At 44.1% G+C, this 13,099-nt stretch overlaps 1 protein-coding gene across 4 annotated transcripts in view; it reads right to left on the bottom strand.

Moving 5' to 3' along the window:
* The window catches only part of ablim1b (actin binding LIM protein 1b), a 115,870-nt gene that overhangs the window by 49,671 nt on the left and 53,100 nt on the right, over positions 1–13,099 (bottom strand). For all 4 annotated transcript variants that reach the window (XM_046356509.1, XM_046356510.1, XM_046356512.1 and 1 more), the window contains one exon: positions 4,111–4,204. In XM_046356509.1, the coding sequence (XP_046212465.1) occupies positions 4,111–4,204 (94 nt within the window). The remainder of the gene's footprint in view (positions 1–4,110; positions 4,205–13,099) is intronic.

Below are 13,099 nucleotides of genomic sequence, written 5' to 3'. Positions count from 1 at the left end.
AAGGGTGGATATGTTGAGGGAAATTTTATCAATGATGACTAATTATGTATACATTTCAATCAGGACTGACTAATCCGAATACTATTATGTTACTGAACATGTATGAATTTTCTCTCTTGCTCCCAGTATTGAATATAATGTAGTCAAGAGTTTAGAACAATGAGTGTCTGTTCCTTGGTACAAATGAATGAACTATCTCCAGACTGTCGAGAATGCTTATTTACACTGACTGACCTTGGCTCTAGGCGAGGAGGGAAGGCTTGAGAGCTATAGAGCCTTTCTACCAGTGTCAAGAAGCGACAGAACATTTAGAAAACGCTGACGCCATTTTCAGTTTATAACCTGTGGTAAAATGTGTATGTACGGAGTACTCTCTTGAATAAAAGCTGTTACTTTCAACAAGCATTTCTTTCAACTAGCATTTCTCAACGGCTGGCCATGCCTTCCGCCTGGCTACTCCAACCTCGGCCAACCGCTCCGCCCCCACGCAGCTACTCGCTCAAGCCTCTCCAGGTTCTCCTTTACCCAAATCCAGATAGCAGATGTTCTGAAAGAGCTGCAAAACCTGGACCCGTACAAATCAGCTGGGCTTGAAAATCTGGACCCTCTATTTCTGAAAGTATCCACCGCCATTGTTGCAACCCCTATTACCAGCCTGTTCAACCTCTCTTTCATATCGTCTGAGATCCCCAAGGATTGGAAAGCTGCCGCAGTCATCCCCCTCTTCAAAGGGGGAGGCACCCTGGACCCAAACTGTTACAGACCTATATCCATCCTGCTCTGCCTAAGGTCTTCGAAAGCCAAGTCAACAAACAGGTCACTGACCATCTCGAATCCCACCGTACCTTCTCTGCTGTGCAATCTGGTTTCCGAGCCGGTCACGGGTGCACATCAGCCACGCTCAAAGTACTAAATGATATCATAACCGCCATCGATAAAAGACAGTACTGTGCAGCCGTCTTCATCGACTTTGCCAAGGCTTTCGACTCTGTCAATCACCATATTCTTATCGGCAGACTCAGTAGCCTCGGTTTTTCGGATGAGTGCCTTGCCTGGTTCACCAATTACTTTGCAGACAGAGTTCAGTGTGTCAAATCGGAGGGCATGCTGTCTGGTCCTCTGGCAGTCTCTATGGGGGTGCCACAGGGTTCAATCCTCGGGCTGACTCTTTTCTCTGTATATATCAATGATGTTGCTCTTGCTGCGGGCGATTCTCTGATCCACCTCTACGCAGACGACACCATTCTATATACTTCCGGCCCGTCCTTGGACACATTTACATTTACATTTAAGTCATTTAGCAGACGCTCTTATCCAGAGTGACTTACACTATCTAACCTCCAAGCGAGCTTTAATGCCATACAACACTCCTTCCGTGGCCTCCAACTGCTCTTAAACGCTAGTAAAACCAAATGCATGCTTTTCAACTGTTCGCTGCCTGCACCCGCACGCCTGACCAGCATCACCACCCTGGATGGCTCCGACCTTGATTATGTGGACATCTATAAGTACCTAGGTGTCTGGCTAGACTGTAAACTCTCCTTCCAGACTCATATCAAACATCTCCAATCGAAAATCAAATCAAGAGTCGGCTTTCTATTCCGCAACAAAGCCTCCTTCACTCACGCCGCCAAACTTACCCTAGTAAAACTGACTATCCTACCGATCCTCGACTTCGGCGATGTCATCTACAAAATTGCTTCCAATACTCTACTCAGCAAACTGGATGCAGTTTATCACAGTGCCATCCGTTTTGTCACTAAAGCACCTTATACCACCCACCACTACGACTTGTATGCTCTAGTCGGCTGGCCCTCGCTACATATTCGTCGCCAGACCCACTGGCTCCAGGTCATCTACAAGTCCATGCTAGGTAAAGCTCCGCCTTATCTCAGTTCACTGGTCACGATGGCAACACCCATCCGTAGCACACACTCCAGCAGGTGTATCTCACTGATCATCCCTAAAGCCAACACCTCATTTGGCCGCCTTTCGTTCCAGTTCTCTGCTGCCTGTGACTGGAACGAATTGCAAAAATCGCTGAAGTTGGAGACTTTTATCTCCGTCACCAACTTCAAACATCAGCTATCTAAGCAGCTAACTGATCGCTGCAGCTGTACATAGTCTATCGGTAAACAGCCCACCCATTTTTACCTACCTCATCCCCATACTGTTTTTATTTATTTACTTTTCTGCTCTTTTGCACACCAATATCACTACCTGTACATGACCATCTGATCATTTATCAGTCCAGTGTTAATCTGCAAAATTGTAATTATTCGCCTACCTCCTCATGCCTCTTGCACACAATGTATATAGACTCCCCTTTTTTTCTACTGTGTTATTGACTTGTTAATTGTTTACTCCATGTGTAACTCCATGTTGTCTGTTCACACGGCTATGCTTTATCTTGGCCAGGTCGCAGTTGCAAATGAGAACTTGTTCTCAACTAGCCTACCTGGTTAAATAAAGGTGAAATAAAAAAATAAAATAAAAAACTTGACTCTGTCCATTCCTATAAAATAAGGGTCTTACAAATCCTTATGAATTGACAGTGTTTAATTTTAATTGGGAATTAAAACAGAGGAATTCAAATTCATTCAACACTAGTGAAATTGAACTCAGCTTTACAAAAAATGTGATTAACCACAGTAAATTCATGATTTAGCAAGGGGGGCAATTACTTTGTCACACAGGGCCATGATGGTTCGGATAGCTTTTTTCCCCCTTAATAAATAAAAAGATCACTTAACCCAAGTAAACACAAAATGCAGTTATCTTTGAGTAATATTAACATTTGTTTGATCTGAAACATTTAAGTGTGACAAATGTGTAAAAAAATAAGCATCAGGACAAATAATTTTTCACAGCACTGTATATAACAAAAAAGTACAATACAACATGATCCAGCCTTCTTGGTAAAAAGAGTAGGTGAAAGGATGATCTGTCCTTTGGTCTGATGAGTCAAAATTGGAGATATTTGGTTCCAATTGCCGTGTCTTTGTGAGACACAGAGTAGGTGAATGGATGATCTCTGCATGTGAAGTTACCACAGTGAAGCATGGAGGAGGAGGTGTGGTGGTGCTTTGCTGTTGACACTGTCTGTGATTTATTCAGAATTTAAGGCACACTTAACCAGCATGGCTTCCACAGCATTCTGCTGCGATACACCATCCCATCTGGTTTGCGCTTTAGTGGGACTATCATATGTTTTTCAACAGGACAATGACCCAACACAAGTCCAGGCTGTGTAAGGGCTATTTGACTAAGAAGGAGAGTGAGGATGCTGCATCACATGACCTGGCCTCCACAATCACCTGACCTCAAACCAATTGAGATGGTTTGGGATGAGTTGGACCACAGAGTGAAGGACAAGCAGCTAACAAGTGCTCATTATATGTGGGAACTCCTTAAAGACTGTTGGAAAAGCATTCCAGGTGAAGCTGGTTGAGAAAATGTCAAGAGTGTGCAAAGCTGTCATCAAGGCAAAGGGTGGCTGCTATGAATAAATATAACATATGTTTTGATTTGTTTAACACTTCTTTTGGTTACCACATGATTCCAAATGTGTTATGTCATAGTTTTGATGTCTTCACTATAATTCTACACTGTAGAAAGTCAAGAAAAACCATTGAATGAGTAGGTTTGTCCAAACTTTTGACTGGTACTGTATGCATAGTGTAATTGTTTATTGTTGTGTTCATGCAAGCTCATCTGCAAAAGAGATTGTGGTCTAAACATGACTCCCTGGCTAAATAAATGTTAAATAAAAATCCATTGTTACACAGGGGTCATCAAGTCTTTGGCTATGTTAGATTAAAGGCTAGGATGAAACCTATGGGCATGTTTGAATACTCTTCAACATCATTCCTTCCTCGTTTTGTTGAATTAATCACCAATCTGACATGACGCGATGTGTTACTGCTGGACTGTAAAGAAAATGTAGCATGCCATATAGATCCCCGGATGAATGGACAAATCCAATAATATAGAACTTTACTATGCACACTGTTCATTCAAAGCAATGAGCAGCAACGACTGAAGGAACAATGATTTATAATTTCAAGTCATGAGACAGGAGGAGCAAGGGGATGAGGAAATGTTTCTTACTTCCAGAACCTTCCCTGTGATGAACTGATTGCAGGCCTCACACTGGACCCCAAAGTGGATCTGGTAGTCTTTCTCGCAATAGGGGGTGCCATCCCTAAGAGAAAAGAGGGGGGTTGGGGGAACAAGAGAGTCAGGCAGACAGAGAGGGCAAGATCTGAAAATTTCTAGTCAATAAACACTTAGATGTTGGCTGTGATATAAGATGGCGTCTGAGAAGTCAAAACTGTAATATCTTATGCTTCACGGAGTCATGGCTGAACGATGACACTATCAACATACAGCTGGCTAGTTATACGCTGTACCAGCAGGATAGAACAGCGGCGTCTGATAAGACAAAGGGGGCCGGATAATGTATTTTTGTAAATAACAGCCGGTGCACGGCATCTAAGTAACTCTTGAGCTATTGCTCGCCTGAGGTAGAGTATCTCATGATAAGCTGTAGACCACACTATCTACCTAGAGTTTTTATCTGTATTTTTCGTAGCTGTTTACATACCATCACAGACGGAGGCTGGCACTAAGACTGCATTGAATGAGCTGATTCCGCCATAAGTAAACAAGAGAATGCTCACACAGAGGTGGCACTCCTAGTATCCGGGAAACTTTCTATAAGCATGTTAAATGTGCAACTAGAGGGGAAAACTCTGGACCACCTTTACTCCACACAGAGACACATAGAAAGCTCTCCCTCGCCCTCCCTTTGGCAAATCTGACAATAATTCTATCCTCCTGATTCCTGCTTACAAGCAACAATTTATGCAGGAGGCACCAGTGTCTCGATCAATAAAAAAGTAGTCAGATGAAGCAAATGCTAAGCTACAGGACTGTTTTGTTAGCAGACTGGAATATGTTCAGGGATCCCTCCGATGGTCTTGAGGAGTACACCACATCAGTCACTGGATACATCAATAAGTTCATCGATTACGTCGTTCCCACAGTGACCGTACGTACATACCCCAATCAGAAGCTATGGATTACAGGCACCATCCACACTGAGCTAACGGCTAGCTAACGGCTAGAGTTGCTGCTTTCAAGGAGCGGGACTCTAACCCGGAAGCTTATAAGAAATCCCACTATGCCCTCCAACGAACCATCTATCAGGCAAAGAATCAATACAGGACTAAGATCGAATCGTACTACACTGGCTCCGACACTCGTCAGATGTGGCAAACCTTCACAGACTACAAAGAGAAGCAACGCCGAGAGCTGCCCAGAGAAACGAGCCTACCAGACGAGCTAAACTACTTCTACGCTCTCATCGAGGCAAACACTTAAAATATGCATGAGAGCACCATGCATGTTTCAGTGTTACGCTCTCCGCTGCCGATGTGAGTTAGACCTTTAAACAGGTCAACATCCACAAGACAGATTACCAGGACGTGTACTGTGAGCAGGCTCGGACCAATTGGCAAGTGTCTTCACTGACATTTTCAATCTCTCTCCCTGTCCGAGTCTGTAAAACCAACATGTTTCAAGCAGACTACCATAGTCCCTGTGTCCAAGAACACCAAGGTAACCTGCCTAAATGACTACCGACCCGTAGCACTCACGTCTGTAGCCATGAAGTATTTTGAAAGGCTGGTCAAGGCTCACATCAACAACATTATCCCAGAAACTCTAGACCCACTCCAATTTGCATACTGCCCCAACAAATCCACAGATAATGGAATCTCTATTGCACTCCACACGGCCCTTTCCCACCTGGACAAAAGACACTTTCAAGTTAAGTGTACTGTTAGCTAGCTAGCTCGCTAGTTAACGTTACATGTATGATCTTATTATTCGTATCTCAGAGCCATTTGCTTTGCTAGTTATAGCCTAATGTTAGCTAGCTAACATTGAACCTGGTTGGTTAAGTAACTGCAGATTCATGCAGGGTAGTATCGTCATGAGTTGGGATTATGGTTAATTGTTTAGCTAGCATGTCTTAAAAGACTCCACTATGCAAGTATCAATTTCAATATAATGTCACTGTGACAACTGTTGATAGACGTAGCTGGTAAATTCACTCTGGCTATCAAGCCGATTTCAGAGCAAGGGTAAAATAGTCTAACAAGTTATATTTTCAGATATTACACGTTTGTAATTTTGATAGAAATTATTTTTCAAGCTAACGTGTACTGTTAGCTAGCTAACATTAGCTGGTAGGTTCGCTAGCTAACGTTACGTGTATGATCTTGTTATTCGTATCTCAGACCCGTTTGCTTTACTAGTTATAGCCTAATGTTAGCTAGCTAACAGATTCATGCATGGTAGTAATGTTAGTAATGTGGGATTACTAACATTAATGTGGGATTACTAACATGGTTAAATAGGAATGGAGAGCCCATTCCTTCCGGTCTCCGACAGGATGTTTTGGAGGAGAAATTTCTGAACATGATTTGAAGACGTTTAGCTATTTAATACACATCGCCCCTTGATCAATTTGATAGATTATTAACGTTTACTAATACCTAAAGTTGGATTACAAAAGTATTTCGAAGTGTTTTGTGAAAGTTTATCGTCAACTTTTTTAATTTAAAAAAATGACGTTGCGTTTTAAAACACAGTTTTTTCCTGGATCACACACTTTTCATAGATCGATATTTAGGGTATATATGGACCGATTTAATCGGAAAAAAGACCCAATAGTGATGTTTATGGGACATCTAGGAGTGCCAACAAAGAAGCTCGTCGAAGGTATGTGATGTGTGATGTGATGTGTCATGTTTTGTCATTGATTATCATGTCTTGTCTCTGTGCTTCCCTTCTATTCGTTTCCCTCTGCTGGTCTTATTAGGTTATTTCCCTCTTTCTATCCCTCTCTCTCCCCCTCCCTCTCTCCCTCTCTCGCTCTCTCTCTATCGTTCCGTTCCTGCTCCCAGCTGTTCCTCATTCTCCTAACTACCTCATTTACTCTTTTCACACCTGTCCCCTATTTTGCCCTCTGATTAGAGTCCCTATTTCTCCCTCTGTTTTCCGCTTCTGTCCTTGTCGGATCCTTGTTTGATGTTCGCTGTTCTGTGTCCTTGTTCCGCCCTGTCGTGTTTTACCTTCTTCAGATGCTGCGTGTGAGCAGGTGTCAATGTCAGCTACGGCCGGTGCCTTCCCGAAGCGACCTGCAGTCTGTGGTCGCGTCTCCAGTCATTCCTCTCTACTGACGAGTGGATTTCAGTTTTCCTGTTTTTGCTTTTACCTAGATAATATCCAGGATTATCACTTTTGTTTAAGACTGGAATAAAGACTCTGTTTCCGTTAAGTCGCTTTTGGGTCCTCATTCACCTGCATAACAGAAGGATCCGACCAAGAATGGACCCAGCGACTACGGATTCTCGCAACACTGCCGTCGAGATCCAGGGAGCAATGCTCGGCAGACACGAGCAGGGATTGTCTGCTGCTCGTCATGCCGTTGAGACCCTGGCCGCTCAGGTTTCCGACCTCTCAGGACAGTTTCAGAGTCTTCGTCTCGTGCCACCAGCTACTTCCTGGTCTTCCGAGTCTCCGGAACCTAGGGTTAATAACCCACCATGTTACTCTGGGCAGCCCACTGAGTGCCGCTCCTTTCTCACCCAGTGTGATATTGTGTTCTCTCTCCAACCCAACACATACTCAAGAGAGAGAGCTCGGATCGCTTACGTCATTTCACTCCTTACTGGTCGGGCTCGGGAGTGGGGCACAGCTATCTGGGAGGCAAGGGCTGAGTGTTCTAACAATTATCTGAACTTTAAAGAGGAGATGATACGGGTTTTTGATCGTTCAGTTTTTGGTAAGGAGGCTTCCAGGGCCCTGGCTTCCCTATGTCAAGGTGATCGATCCATAACGGATTACTCTATAGAGTTTCGCACTCTTGCTGCCTCCAGTGACTGGAACGAGCCGGCGTTGCTCGCTCGTTTTCTGGAGGGACTCCACGCTGAGGTTAAAGATGAGATTCTCTCCCGGGAGGTTCCTTCCAGCGTGGACTCTTTCATTGCACTCGCCATCCGCATAGAACGACGGGTAGATCTTCGTCACCGAGCTCGTGGAAGAGAGCTCGCGTTAACGGTGTTCCCCCTCTCCGCATCTCAACCATCTCCTCCCTCCGGCTCAGAGACTGAGCCCATGCAGCTGGGAGGTATTCGCATCTCGACTAAGGAGAGGGAACGGAGGATCACCAACCGCCTTTGCCTCTATTGCGGTTCTGCTGGACATTTTGTCATTTCATGTCCAGTAAAGCCAGAGCTCATCAGTAAGCGGAGGGCTACTGGTGAGCGCTACTACTCAGGTCTCTCCATCAAGATCCTGTACTACCTTGTCGGTCCATCTACGCTGGACCGGTTCGGCTGCTTCCTGCAGTGCCTTGATAGACTCTGGGGCTGAGGGTTGTTTTATGGACGAAGCATGGGCTCGGAAACATGACATTCCTCTCAGACAGTTAGGGAAGCCCACGCCCATGTTCGCCTTAGATGGTAGTCTTCTCCCCAGTATCAGATGTGAGACACTACCTTTAACCCTCACAGTATCTGGTAACCACAGTGAGACCATTTCCTTTTTGATTTTTCGTTCACCTTTTACACCTGTTGTTTTGGGTCATCCCTGGCTAGTATGTCATAATCCTTCTATTAATTGGTCTAGTAATTCTATCCTATCCTGGAACTTTTCTTGTCATGTGAAGTGTTTAATGTCTGCTATCCCTCCTGTTTCTTCTGTCCCCTCTTCTCAGGAGGAACCTGGTGATTTGACAGGAGTGCCGGAGGAATATCATGATCTGCGCACGGTCTTCAGTCGGTCCAGAGCCAACTCCCTTCCTCCTCACCGGTCGTATGATTGTTGTATTGATCTCCTTCTGGGGACCACTCCCCCTCGGGGTAGACTATACTCTCTGTCGGCTCCCGAACGTAAGGCTCTCGAGGATTATTTGTCTGTTTCTCTCGACGCCGGTACCGTGGTGCCTTCTTCCTCTCCCGCTGGAGCAGGGTTTTTTTTTGTTAAGAAGAAGGACGGTACTCTGCGCCCCTGCGTAGATTATCGAGGGCTGAATGACATAACGGTTAAGAATCGTTATCCGCTTCCCCTTATGTCGTCAGCCTTCGAAATTCTGCAGGGAGCCAGGTTCTTTACTAAGTTGGACCTTCGTAACGCTTACCATCTCGTGCGCATCAGAGAGGGGGACGAGTGGAAAACGGCGTTTAACACTCCGTTAGGGCATTTTGAATACCGGGTTCTGCCGTTCGGTCTCGCTAATGCTCCAGCTGTCTTTCAGGCATTAGTTAATGATGTACTGAGAGACATGCTGAACATCTTTGTTTTCGTCTACCTTGACGATATCCTGATTTTTTCACCGTCACTCGAGATTCATGTTCAGCACGTTCAACGTGTACTCCAGCGCCTTTTAGAGAATTGTCTCTACGTGAAGGCTGAGAAGTGCGCCTTTCATGTCTCCTCTGTCACATTTCTCGGTTCTGTTATTTCCGCTGAAGGCATTCAGATGGATCCCGCTAAGGTCCAGGCTGTCAGTGATTGGCCCGTTCCAAAGTCACGTGTCGAGTTGCAGCGCTTTCTAGGTTTCGCTAATTTCTATCGGCGTTTCATTCGTAATTTCGGTCAAGTTGCTGCCCCTCTCACAGCTCTTACTTCTGTCAAGACGTGCTTTAAGTGGTCCGGTTCCGCCAAGGGAGCTTTTGATCTCCTCAAGAAGCGTTTTACATCTACTACGGCCGGTGCCTTCCCGAAGCGACCTGCAGTCTGTGGTCGCGTCTCCAGTCATTCCTCTCTACTGACGAGTGGATTTCAGTTTTCCTGTTTTTGCTTTTACCTAGATAATATCCAGGATTATCGCTTTTGTTTAAGACTGGAATAAAGACTCTGTTTCCGTTAAGTCGCTTTTGGGTCCTCATTCACCTGCATAACATAATGAATGTTTTATATTTTATTTCTGCGTTTTGTGTAGCGCCGGCTATGCTAATTATTTTGTTTACGTCCCCTTAAGGTATTTCGGGGTGTTGCATGCTATCAGATAATAGCTTCTCATGCTTTCGCCGAAAAGCATTTTAAAAATCTGACTTGTTGGCTGGATTCACAATGAGTGTAGTTTTAATTCAGTACCCTGCATGTGTGTTTTAATGAACGTTCGAGTTTTAACGAGTGCTATTAGCATTTAGCTTAGCGCACTTGCATTTCCAGATGGCTAGATGGCACGCCTACGTGTCGGGTGCGCTTAAGAGGTTAAAGACATGGGTGGGGCTAAAACTTGAGGGTGTGAACGATGCTGAATGGGTGTAGACAAAGCAAAGCTCTCCCGTAGGTACCAAAACATTCAAAAGGCCACTTTTGAGGTTACAAGTTTCTCAACTTTCAAAGCAGAATTTCTTCCCTATTGTTCCTCAAATGCAGGGTATGATATACCAGTCTGTACCTCTGTGCCTGTACTTTTATCAAATGTAATGTCACGAATATTACCGAAGGTGACTCCCCTTCTTGTTCGGGTGGCGCTCGGCGGTCGTCGCCGCCGGTCTACTAGCTATCGCCGATCCGTTGTTCTGTGTTCGTTTAGTTTTGTCTAATTGGTAGCACCTGTTTCTAGTTTGGTTGTTAGGATAGGGTATATATAGTCTGTTTAGCCCGCTTCTGTTTCGTGCGGGCTTGTTCGTCTGTTTTGTTGGTTGAGTGTATTTTGTTGCATTTTGGGTTTCACGCTGTCCGTTTATATTTCTGTTCATTTGTGTTTTCACTTTGTACATGTTGTGTCTCCGGGACATTAAAGCGTGTTGTTTTTCCCACATCTTTGCTCTCTGTTCCTGACTCCACACCTCTTCACTCATTATTGTGACATGTAAAAAACACACTTTTCAAATGTTGCTACATAAGACCGAATCAAGGCGCTCATCACATATCTGCATTGGATGAGTCTCAAAATCGTCTGTCGCATCCGAACAGGCCGCCAAAACTATTATGACCCCTCTATGTAAAGATGAGACTTGCTCTTAGAGTACAGATTATTGTATTGGATTTACAAATATTTGAGATAGATCTTTTCACTTTTGTTTTAAACTTTGAGTAAATGTATTTCTTGGTTTCTTTTCATTTTGATAAGAGATGAAAATGCAATGAATTGCAGGTTATTTGTTAATTTCAAAAAAGGAAATGACAGATTTTAAGGTTGTGTCATTTGATTTGGGTTGGGGAATTCCTGGGGGGAAAAAATGGTGTCCCTAGCAATTTTCCCTCTAAGCTGTGCTCGGGCACACAGTTCCCAGGGCCTGCTGCACATAATAAATATCAGCGCATGCAGAAAAGCAACGTCACTCAACTTTCTAGAGTTCTCTCGTTAGTTAATACTATCAACGTTTCCCTTTTCTGTGGGAACTGTGATTGAATAATACTGATTCACTTTTAATGTAACAGAACTATGCAAGAGGGGCCACAGTGTCTCCTGACCCTTCCTGTCTCAGCCTCCAGTATTTATGCTGCAGTAGTTTGTGTCGGGGGGCTAGGGTCAGTTTGTTATATCTGGAGTACTTCTCCTGTCCTATTCGGTGTCCTGTGTGAATTTAAGTGTGCTCTCTCTAATTCTCTCTTTCTCTCTTTCTTTCTCTCTCTCAGAGGACCTGAGCCCTAGGACCATGCCTCAGGACTAGCTGACATGATGACTCCATGCTGTCCCCAGTCCACCTGGCCGTGCTGCTGCTCCAGTTTCAACTGTTCTGCCTTATTATTATTGGACCATGCTGGTCATTTATGAACATTTTAACATCTTGGCCATGTTCTGTTATAATCTCCAACCGGCACAGCCAGAAGAGGACTGGCCACCCCACATAGCCTGGTTCCTCTCTATGTTTCTTCCTAGGTTTTGGCCTTTCTAGGGAGTTTTTCCTAGCCACCGTGCTTCTACACCTGCATTGCTTGCTGTTTGGGGTTTTAGGCTGGGTTTCTGTACAGCACTTTGAGAAATCAGCTGATGTACGAAGGGCTATAATAAATAAAAATGATTTGAAGGGATTTTGTTGTGTGCAGAATGCATCATAATAGGATTTTATTACATTGGCAGGGATGACTCAGGCCCCTAATCTACACAGACGGTTGTGCCATAACCAATCAGAGCTGCAGTAGGCCTATATGCAAATAGACCATTGCCATATATGGATCTGTACCATTCCCTTTGAACTGGACTGTATTTACAACATGAGCAGTTGTGAATTTGCTTGTTTTGAGACCAAAGCGAGAGCTACATGTAGTGACGTGTGTACATTCGTTCATATTCTTTGCTAGATAGTGAGTTATTAGCACAGTTATGAATCATTTGTAGTCAGCAAGGGGGGAGTGATTGCTTCCTACACAAGCACAAAACGTGTGCATTTCTAGACATCTTTGAAAAACGAGTCAGATAGAGGGACAGTGTTGTATTTTGAGACAGGCTTGAATAAGCGAAGTAGCCAATAAGAAGAGGGTAGCATAATTTGTCTGATTCTCTGTAATAATGGTATGGGAATAATGATAGTGGTTTCTTGCATTAAACAACATTTTCAGTAATCTCTTTGTCTGAAGGACAAGTGGATAAACAGGTTATGCCAAGCCCTGCATAGTTTTTTCAAAAGTCTCATGGAAAGTAAGCCTACGTTGAACACCACACATTGGCTGCTACTGTAGGCTGAACGATAGAACAGCCATTTCCATGTTAAATGTTACGGGCTGCATTTTCTCCATTGTTTTGATGGTAGGCCACTCTGACAGGTCTACATTATGATCAAATAGCCACAATAACCTACTTGACAACTTTTAACTAAATTAAAGCGGGTACAGCCTCAGTTTTCAAAGTAAATGCGCAGGAACATATCACAACGTTCAAGTTTGTGCTCAGCAGAACTGAAATTTGCTCAGTGACAAAACAACTTAGAGAGAACATTGGTCCCAAGGAATTCTGGTGGGAAAAAAAGTGGTGAAGGGGCAGCCAGTGGAAAATATGGAGCATAGGGGTTGGTAATGTTCTCTAGTTGCACCATGATTGGCTCAGTGTTCTGTCACTCATGTGGGCACT

Source organism: Oncorhynchus gorbuscha, linkage group LG07, assembly GCF_021184085.1.
Source record: "Oncorhynchus gorbuscha isolate QuinsamMale2020 ecotype Even-year linkage group LG07, OgorEven_v1.0, whole genome shotgun sequence".
In the NCBI taxonomy this organism is placed as follows: Eukaryota; Metazoa; Chordata; class Actinopteri; order Salmoniformes; family Salmonidae; genus Oncorhynchus; species Oncorhynchus gorbuscha.
Note: the sequence above shows the minus strand (reverse complement) of the source record. Positions and strands in the feature narration are given on the sequence as shown.